At 43.3% G+C, this 11,087-nt stretch overlaps 1 protein-coding gene across 1 annotated transcript in view; it reads left to right on the top strand.

Moving 5' to 3' along the window:
• LOC102575735 (spermatogenesis-associated protein 7 homolog) overlaps window positions 1-10,304 on the top strand; it is an 83,946-nt gene extending 73,642 nt beyond the window's left edge. Inside the window, exons 5-7 of the mRNA XM_014598018.3 lie at window positions 7,693-7,814; window positions 9,305-9,804; window positions 9,940-10,304. Of these exons, the coding sequence (XP_014453504.1) occupies window positions 7,693-7,814; window positions 9,305-9,804; window positions 9,940-10,024 (707 nt within the window). The 3' untranslated portion in view covers window positions 10,025-10,304. The remainder of the gene's footprint in view (window positions 1-7,692; window positions 7,815-9,304; window positions 9,805-9,939) is intronic.
• Window positions 10,305-11,087: the final 783 nt, after the last annotated feature.

Here is an 11,087-nt window from a genome sequence, read left to right on the forward strand (position 1 = left end):
GGCAGGGCTGGGGGGGGTAGGGGGGTGCGCTGTGGTTTGGGAGTGAGGGGCACCAGGGTGGGTGGGGTCTGTGGGTTAAGATCATGGAGCACAGGCAGTGGGTCAGGAGTGAGGGGCATCAGCAGGGACATGGGGGACTGCAGATTGGGAGTGAGGGGCACCAGCATGATCTGAGGTACTATGGGTCAGGAGAGAGGTGGGGCAGCAGCAGCAGTGCTGGGGGGACTGTGGCTTAGGAGCGAGGGCCAGAGGTAGGGCATAGGCATGTGTCCCTGCCACAATCATATTCTCCCCACCCCCCTGGCAAGTGTCCTTTTTTTTTTAAAACTGGAAATAGAGTAACCCTACTTCTGTATAACACAGACCATAGGGCTTCCATGAATTAATTTCTGGTTGAACTAGACACATATTTTAGAAGAAAAATCCAATTTTTATTTTACAATATATACCACGGTTCTTAGTAAATTGTTTCCGTGACTAATTAGCTGCTGTGTTAGAACTTCAGTCTTTATTCCTAGTTTAAATCTGTCCATTATCAATTTCCATTCGTTGGATCTTTGCCTGGTGGAATGAAAGGTTTCCCATTACCACATTTCTGTTGCCTATATCAAAACAGGTAGTAAAGTACAACTAAACCTTCTCTTTGCTAATCTTAGCTAGCTGAGCCCAATAAGAAATATACAAAATCTCTATTTCCTAGTCCATTAATAAGTATGATAGTTCTTTTCTGAAACTTCTGTCAGATTATCAGCATCCTTCTCTAACTGTGCATACTAGAACTGGACATACTATTTAAGTAGTGATAACACTAGTACCAAATAAAAAGGTTAAATAACTTCACTTCTACTCAGAATACCTTTGGTGACACTTCAGAGGATCACAGTCCATTTAGCCAATCACACTTTGGAAGTTCATCTTCAGCTGATTGTCTACCCTGAACCCCAAGTCTTTTTTAGTCACTGCTTCCCAAGATAGCCCTCAGTTTGTTAATATGGTATGCATTCTTTGTTCCTAGATGTATGGCTTTACATTTGGCTGTATTATACCTGGTTTACCAAATGCTACAACTTACTGCATTATCAATTAACTGTCATTTTCATTCTTGTAGCACCACCATGATCCCCACTGGTGGCCTCGCAGCTCATGCCCTGGCCTGGTTCTCTGGGTATCATTCCCCTTTTGCCCTCTTGTTTGCCATGCCTTGTTGGTATTATTTTACTAGGAGAAAGAGAAGTTGACAAAGGTCCCAGAAGGAGCCCTTGTCTATTAGTAGTCAGGGGCTCCTCCTGAACCTTGCTGATCCCCATCCTGCCCTCAAACACTAGGTGGGCCCTCCTGGCCCATCCAGGCCCCCAGGGAACCTGTTGCCTTAAGGGCTATTTGTGGCGCTCAACCTCCCCTATAGCTACGCCCATGACTTGCAGATGTTACCGTTCAATCTTGCTCATAGGCGCTTTGCCCTAAGACAACACCAGGCCTCTTCAGCCCTCCACACCCTTCCTGAGGCCTCAGCTTTCCCGGCTTGTACCCCTTTCATTTAGCTGAGCCCTTTAACTCAGGCCCACAGTGCCAGACCTGGCTTCTGGGCTCCAGCCCCTGTCTTGCCCTATCAGGCTCTGGACTCTTGGCCCTGGTTTCTACCCTCAAGCTCTGGTCTCAGGCCATTACTACTGTCTGTCACACCCAGGCATTAGCTCGCTTTGCTGCTGCCAGTTATGGTTACAAGGAGAGCCTAAGACAAATGAAACGAAGAGATCTGGTTTAAAAGCCCTTTGCTCAGTTTGTTTTGCACTTGCTGGTACTTTGTCTCATCAACCTCACTATTTCTACAGTGTAGAGAAAGTTAGTTTCTGCTTGTTTTGTGTATGAGCCTTTCACATGACAACAAGAGAAAAAGCATTTTTAAAGGACAGGAAAAGGCGAAGTGTAAAGAAACAAAAATTAGTTGAGGGACTGAATGGTAGCAGTACTACCAAAACTTATTTTGTTATGAAAAGTCCTAGATTCCTAATTAATCATGTTCCCTTTAATTTTACTCATTTCATCTCTAGCTAAATATCAAGATGAACTCAAATAGCACTTTGCCGTAAATCTGTACAATTAATGGCAACCACTGCAGGAGGAGGCATAAATTAGTGAATGACTGAGCTTTGTCTGAGTGTTCTTGAAAAACAGTTTATGGAAACATCCTTACAGAGGACTCCAGGATACAGCTGTTATCCTGGAGACTTTTATATAATTTATACAGAAACATTTTATACGAGTGTTTTGACTAAATGAAAAAAGTAGTAATCATTGACAATAGCTAAAACTAGCAAAATATATTTTTCCCAAGGGTGAGTGATCTGGTTCCAGATTTGCACGGACAAAGTCATAGCTTCATCCTGTTAACAATAACATACTGATAATGTTAACTCCTATTTAGATTAATGGGAAGCAGGATAATAAATCTCACTGGGGATAGTAACAAAGCACTTGTTCAGTAGCTATCATTCAGACATTCATTTTTTGACCTTTTATCTCTATCTGTTCAGCACCAGTGCAATTAATCCCCAATTCCAAATTAGGACTGCAGGAGCTGCCATAATATAGTCAGAATGGGGAGGCAATTTAGCCTTGTGATAAATAACTACTGATCATAGGGAAACCTGGGTCCTTTCCAGACTCTGCTGTTGATCTGCCACGAGATTTTTAGAATAATCACCTCCTTTCTTTGTCTCCATTTTTGTATGTTATCTGTTATATGCTTCCATGTGTTTGTATAGTGCCTTGAGTAGCTAGGCCACACTGTTGTGTGAAGCCTGTAGGAGTTGTTGCTGCTCGTATTACAACAGCATGATAAAAAACTGGTCTTGTTAAATATTATCAGTAATGTATTTGGAAAGCTACAAACAATGCTAAAATACATGTTGGGGTGAAATCTTGGCTTCAGGGAAGTCAATGGAAATTTTGCTATTAACTTGAATATGATCAGGACTTCATCCTCAACCAGGATTTTGGTAGGAAAGTTACTAGATAAAAGATAGAAAGTTGCATTTGAAGGAATAGCAGAAAAGCAGATAGTTGCTGTAGATGAATTCAAGGAAAAAGGAGAAAAGCATTCAACAGATTATGGCATTTTTAACTAGCAATATAAGGTACTGAGTAGTTTGTTGTAGCATTTTAACTTTCAGTTTTAATAAACTGATAGCAGACCTTGCACAGTGTACTTCCAAAACACCATTATTCTGGTAACAGGGAAACAGCCTGCCTACTTTTATTAAGTCTCACACTAACAGTAAAAACAGGGCTATGGACAAATCCCATAAATCCATTAAGCTTCTTTAAAAGCCATAATGCTGGCAGTCACAACTTCCCACTGATGTGCATAGATACCAGATGTTAATACACAGTGCTCATGAACGTACAGTACCAAATGCAGACAAACAAGTGAAAATGCTAGGGTTCTTTGACTGGGAAAATGAATATTTTTCTCTAGTGATTTAAGTATTTATAACCAGATCAAAACCTCTGAAAAACAACATCCTGCTCCCACTACATATATTTTCATCTTAACCTTATACTACACGCAAGGACAGAAGTCTGCAGTACAGGGAGATCCTTTATGTTTAAGAAATTCCTATTGGGGTATGAAAGGGATGAGTGTGTGTGTCTGTGTGTTTATGCATACATTTATGCATATGCATGCACGCACATGGGGGAGGCAGAGCACTGGCCAGCCTCACAGTAAGGGAAATAGTGTCTCAAATATTTATAAATAATACAAGACATACAAATATTTAATGGAGGAGAAAATATTTTTTCTGATGCCAGAAGTTATGCTTGGAGTTAAGAAACTGAGATTTAACCTAAAAGGGGCCGGGGGGGGGGGGATTTTCTTCATGTTCCCCTTTCAACTGAAATAACCAAAGAACAGTAGAGCAGGCAGCTATTATGTGGTACTAAACTTGATATGGCATGGATGTATATTTGATTGCATCAAAAAGTAACTAGATGTACAAAACCTTTATCACTGCTGGTCCTTTAAGGACTATTAAACTCAGGTTGAAGGTGGTGAGCACATTCACATGGCTCTTTCAGTTACTACTACAACTCTTTGCTTTAAGCTTCTGAAGAGCCCTCTTGATATATCTGGATAAGACTGAATCCCAATCACTCCCCATTTCAGTCAGTGGAAAGCCTTCCATTCAGGCAGAGTTGGATCAGACCCTTTGTGATTTAATTACTAAATCTATACAGAATTTTCAAAACCTGACTGACAAGAAACATATTTACCATATTCAAGATGAGGTTCCCACCCCCCGCATCCCCATTTAACATAAGGGGGGAAAAAAACCCTGTCTTGGATTTGTGTACCAAGATTGAGGCCAGAGCTGCTGCCACTGCCACTGCTGCCTACCCAGGGTGGCTTGAGGTATCTTTTGTGGCAAGGAAGTGTTGAGGAGACCATGCAGTGCAGCGGCAAAGGGTGCACAGTGTAGGTGGAGTGGGTGGGGGAGACCACACAGTGAAGAGGCATGGGAGAGACCATGCAATGGTAGGATTGCTGCTGCAGCTCCAGCTCAGGCCCAATCTGACCAGGGGCCAGAGCCAGAGCCATCAAAGGGTAAGTGGTGGCAGGGGGGACAAGTGGCAGAGGGAGGACAAGGGGTGGAGATCAAGCTACCAGCCCCCCCACCTCTGCTTTCCCTTCCATTTGCCCCCCTGCCTCTGCTTTCCCTACCACAGTGGTTGCGGGAAGGAGGGGGGAAAGGGAAGACAAATCTAAGAACTTTCAGTAATTAGATTCTATGCATGAAAAATTGAAACAAACGTATAATTTTCCTTAGAATCTAAGGTATAATCTAATTATTGGCAGACTGTCTTTCATTCAAAGTAATATTGGATTCAGGTAAATACGATAAGAGTGGATCAGAATCGCTTGTGGTTCACCTAACTCTGTTCTTGTTATCTTCAGTAGGATCTTTGGCTCCTACTGAAGTGAACAGCAATGCAGAGCACATGTAAATAATTTTCTGTATAGGTTCATATAACTCCTTCCTCACTGTAGGATCCTACTGTCTCCCAGTTCTGTATAAATAATGTGCTTTTTTTCTCTTCCCCATTCTTCAGGAGATAGTTCTGTGTGTAGTGTATGGGGTTTGATTTCATAAACTATAGGTACACACTGCTGTCTGGTATTTTGGAATAGAAAAGGTAAAAAAAAAAAAAAAAAGTACCTTGCACTTGGAGCAAAGGATGCAAATCTAGCAGTGGTTCCCTAGTCATGTGGGGGTTTGTTCAACACTACCAAAAAAAGTCTCTCACAGACACAGACATGCTTTAATTTTGCAACAGAAGTTTCTCTGTATGTCACCACCTAAAGCTGATAGAGGGAGCTCCCCTATCTGCATCTTCTCATGCCACAGGGTGCATGTGTAAAAGGGTGCCAGCAGCTGGGGGTGGGGGATGTGGCGGGCCAGCAGGGGGTGCTCCTATGCTGAGGCACCCATGTCACTGTGCCCAACCACCTTCCAAGCTCCAAGTGCCTCCCTGGGAGCACCTCATGTCTGGCCGACCTCCTTCCTACCCTGGGAGTAACGTCACCACCATCCAGGGTCTGGACTGATCCTAGCTCTCTGCCCCCTGAGAAACAGGCCTAGTAGCCCTTGAGGGTACTTGATCCACTTCAAGAACTTGGGATGCTTTCCTCACTCTGAAGCACAAATAGTGGTCTCCCTTAGTCAGCCGAACCAAGGGGACCCCAAGGCATAATCTAGCCCCTTTCCCAATAAGTCTCCCATGCTAGGTACAAAGGAGAATTTTATTGGCTACAAGGAGTAGGTTTGGAATAGGGTACAGTGTAGAGCAATATCAGAGAAATCCCGTAAAGCAAACAGGGTGGATGGGTAGCCTTTGATCACGCATCTGAGTTACTGCAAGCTATATATCTAGTTAGATCTCGGGTAGCTTGCTCACGAGTATCATCCAGAGGCAGGTGGAGATTCCCTCTGGAGGCAGGCAGATCACTGATCATGAGTTTCAAGAGAGAGAGCAAGTTTCAGATGATCCCACTTCTTTCTGTTTTCATCATGGCAACTGTCCCTCCTCCTGGGCAGTCCTTACTTGTATAGACCTTATGACCTCATTCATCAGGTCTAATGGAGGCCAGCACCTGTTGGTGCCAGCCAACCAATTTGAAATGCATCACTGATTGCCGGGTAGACTGGCAGGGTCTCTTGTCCCCTCCCAGTCAGGTTAGTATTGCTTAGAACAATATGAAGTTTAAGCCCCCCACCCAGGTATGTGATGCCAGTCACGTAGGCAAAGGAAGCAGGTTTCCCTCCTCCCTCAGGAATGTATCCAACTCAGGCTACAACTCAGGGTCACCTAAAGAGATGGGATGTCTGCCCTCTGCAGTGACCATATTAACCAAATTGTCACATAGCAGTTTTTGGGGAGAGACAGAGGTGACATTCTGCCACAGGGGAGATCCCCCATCCCCAACTGCTAGCACCTCCCAGCTGGGGTATGGACTTCTGAGGATTGGGGATGTTTCTGTGCTGGCTAGTAAGTTTAAAGCCCCAGCAGGCAGCCAATGTCAGGCTGCATGGTGAGGCTTTTCCCTGCCACACATTCAGTTTAAGTCATGATGGAAACATGCCATAAAGATGTTCCACATATCAGGCAACTAATTGCCTGAATATGTGGCACAGTTAATATTTATCATATGAGTAACAGGTTAATAGTATCATAAACGTAATATCTACCAGGACCAGGGCCATCCCTGGGGGGGATGCAAATTGGGGCAACTACCCTGGGCCCACATTTTGGGGGGGCCTCGTGGAGCTGGATGGAGTGGCGGTGGCGACTCTAAGCCACCACCACCAGTCTTGCGTCCAGCTGCTCACTACCTCCTTCCCCCACCCCACTGCCAATGGTGGCGGCAGCTTCTTCACATCCAGGACGCATAGAATCAGGGCAGGAGTGGGGCCCCACATGGGATGATTTTGCCCCAGGCCCCACACCCTGCTCAGGTTGGCTCTGACCAGGACACTTAGAATGTATTTACTGCTTACTCTGCTTTCTCTGCTACTCTGCTTACTCTGCTTTCCAACCTCTTCAAACTCATATGTAGTATCAACCCAGGAACTTTGTATGGAGAAGCAGTGGTGTAAATTAACCTTTAAACACACTTGACACTATTTTTTCCATGTATTTTTACCTCCCTAAGGTAAAGTGTAGTATTAGCCTTTCTTATATCCACACAAGTGTATTAAACAATAGTAGAGCTAGAGTTTAAACATAGCAGCTTTATATCATTGTGGTCTCCTAGGAGTTGGCCTTATTATTAGTTGGTAATCTAATCATTAATCACTGGATTTCCATGAAGGGGATTAAAAAATAAAACCATGTTTTACTCATCCTCTGGTGGTGAAATCTCTCCAGCATAAATGTCTTATTCTCTGAATGTCTCTAGCTGTATCTCACCTAAATCCAGAAGTGTGTTTCAGGGGGATGATGGAGCACATGTGCAGGTGTCACCCACCCAAAGTGGGGGAGATAGCATCCATGGATGTACCTGTGTATCAAGAATAACATGATCTGTAGAAATAAGATTTGTCTAAATAAGTAATATTCTGTAACATGACCATTCGCTAACCATGTAATCATGCATTGGCTAACCATGCATTTGCATTCCCACATTTACAGACAGGGATCAGCAGAGAAAAGACAGACTAGTAAAAGCAGTTGAAAAATATAAGAGGGAAATCATGCGAATCTTTTCCACTCCACCATTTAATGCCAGGAGCATTTCTGCACATCAGCAGAAGGTAAGCAATATTCTTAGCCTGTTATTATCCTGGGATCTGACTATACTTGCATTAAGAAAGCAGCAAATCACACAAAATGCTAAAAAACTTCCAATTAACTGGTTTTAGTCTCACACGATGGTATATGCCTCTAATGCAGCAGTAAAGGCAATTTTATTAATTAAAGCTACAACTTTTTCAAGTTTCAACCAAACAACTGTATTTTGTTTACCACTGTTTTATTAAATTAGAAATAATATTTGACTTAAATTTTGCTTTTGTGGGTTTTTTCCCCTCTGAACAAAACCTGTTTGTTGCTCTCACTCTAACTACAATTAACCTACATGCATGCCCTGAGTGATCTACTAGGCTTGTAGGCTTGCCATAAACTGTGATATGAAAACAATCGTGCTTTATGCTAGCTAGAACTCCCACCTACACTGTTATCCTTACATAGCCTCCCTGCTAGCAGTATACATGTGTGCACGCACACACGCTTTGCTCCTTTGAGCTAAGGTGTCTCATCAGTTTTAACTTGGATGAGAATTTTTAACCAAGAACTGCATCGGTCCTTGGAGCTGATCAAGTCTAATATTATTATTTGAAAACAAAAAGCAGTATCTTGCATTTAACACTTTATAGAAAAATCACCCACTTGAAATAATTTAACCATGTACTTACTGGTATTTCTATTAGGAACAACCTGTTTTGTAAGAAGAAGCTTTCAATGGATCCAAGTGTCAAGGGTTTCTTTACTGTATTGATTGAGATGCAATCCTGTGGCCTTTATTGCCTCATATTTCCCTTGTCGTTATTTCAGGAAGATTTTTTTGTTAAAAATAAGAGACTCAAAAAACTGGCTTCATTTATCTGTATGTTTATTGAGTTTCAATTAACAGATGGCTCCTAGAGTTACGTTGTAGAATCTAGTTCACTTGTGCAAATACAGTGGACCAAACCCTGATGTCACTAAAATAAATGGCAAAACCCCCATTGAGTCTGTGGATTTCACCCACCATGTCTTGAGTTATTAGAGAACATTTGGCTTCTGATTTTAATTTGGGACCCAGGAGTGCTAGTATCTACATACATATAAAAAAAAAAATATTTTTTTTGCATATAAGAAAAAAAAAAAAGAGTGAATGATACTGTCCTTGTTGGTGCAGCTTTAGTTGAAGGTCTGTGAGCTGTGTCCACCAGAAAGCACCATAAATGGGAACACACAGGAACCAAAGAAAGGAGGTCTTTTCCCTCCTGCTGCCAGACCATCAAAATCAAGATCTTGGCTTCTTTAAAAGGCAAAGAGAACAAGCAAGGTACACTGCAAGCTCTGGAAGTGTGTCACAGAGGTTTTGCTCAAATTGCAAACTGCTGAGCTCTAGGAATCATTGATATCACCTTCAGAGATACTGATGGGACATCAAGCTTTGTGTTAGAAATCTTAAGCCTCACACTGAGTTGAAACGGCTTTGGTCCACTGTTTGACAACTATTTTGTTCTCTACTTTGCAGTTGCCACTGTCAGATAAGAGCCACCTGCACTTGGCATTTGTTGAAAAAGGATGCTCCATTACAGAAAGAGAACATCTCTCTTACATACCTTTCCAGAAATCATATTCAAGGATTCCATCACCAGTTTTGGCTGCGAGAGAGACCATACATGAAATTGTTCAGCAAGCATCATCTCAGACTCCTGCTCTTCGACCAACTCGGTGCAAGTTATCTTCACCACATAGGCAGTCTCACTTGCATGTGATGGGTAGCAACAGGAAGATGACGTTTCAAGATTCTTATAAGAAAACATACAGTGGTGATCTCCTTGACAAACATTCAGACTGGTTCACAGAAAAAAAGCAACCTTTCACCCCCCAAATTTTAAAGACATCAAGTCAGTCTTCTCTTTCAAAGTACAGGTACTATAATCCTCCCCACAAAAAGATGAACCATTGCCAGGGAAGACAGCCCCTTAGATCAGCTGCAGCATACAGTCAAAAGTCAAGCAAATTTTACAGGTAAAACACTGGCAGTAAAGAGGTGCTTATCAATTGTTTGCAGATTAGTAAGAAAAGCTTATGCAACTTTAGCAGTTCGCTTGCAAATATATACATCTCTAGCCAATTCTATTAATTTTCCTTTTCATCTTTCAGTTCCTTAGAAGAGGCACATCTGAGATCACATCCAAATTACTCTACATGGCAACTGCTTAAGGTTGTTGTATCCAATATGGTATGAAGTAAAAAAAATATGGTTCCAATATTTATATACAAAAGCTGTCTTCTTTCCATGTCCAGTGCCATTTTAGAGATTGATAGAAATCCTGGTTTTCGATGTTTAAAAATGAAAATTTCTCTGATTAAGACAACCCAATATCCACACTTTTCTGTGATTAAAATGATTATATAGTGGCATATCAGTTGAACACTATTTTATTGATATATTTACAACTTTAAAGCAATTTGGAAACCTACCAATGCCTCAATCATTATAATAAAATAAATTTGAACTATGTATACATTTTGGCTTTTGATTTTGGGTTATTTATCATGGAAAATTAGAGCTCTCCCTGTCTACTTCACTCACCAGGACATGGGGCCAGCTGCAGCTGTCCCCCCTCACTTTGTGGCACTGAGCAGCCCTGATAGGCCAGTGTCCCTCACATGCAACCCACAGTCCCACATCCTTGCTGGTACCCCTCACTCCCAACCTGCAACCTCCTGGGCCTTCCCTTATTCCTGACCCACAGCCCCCCACAGCCCTGCTGGTGCCCCTCACTCCCAACCTGCTGCCCTCTGCCCCTAGCCCCTCAGGGTCAGAGGAATGGAGTGGGTGTGTGGGGAAGGTGGGGGAGTACAAGTGACATGGTGGGGGGCCTGGAAGAGATACAGGTCATGCAGGAGGAAGCATTGGTGGGGGCACAAACCACATGGCAAGGGGGGGGCACGTGCTCCCCCCCAAGATTTCTGGGCCCACAGTAGGGCCAGACCAGCTCCAGAAAGGAGCTACCTCTGTGGCCCATCAGGTGGGACCCGGTGCTAGGAGGAGTGCCACATTGCCATGGTGAGCCACAGCAGCAGTAGTGCAAAGTTATACCCCCCTGCTGCTGCCAGGTAGGCGGGGAATGCCTCAGCTTGGTGGCCACAGTGGTGCAGTGCTCCCTTTAGTGCTGGATCCTGCACACTGGGCCACAGAGGCAGCTCCCTCCAGAGCTGGTCTGGGTCCACTGTAGCCCTATGCCCTGCACCCCACTGTGGGCACAAAAATCTCAGGAAGCACATGGCCTCCCTCACCCTCCCCA

Source organism: Alligator mississippiensis, chromosome 1 (assembly GCF_030867095.1).
Source record: "Alligator mississippiensis isolate rAllMis1 chromosome 1, rAllMis1, whole genome shotgun sequence".
Classification (NCBI taxonomy): Eukaryota; Metazoa; Chordata; order Crocodylia; family Alligatoridae; genus Alligator; species Alligator mississippiensis.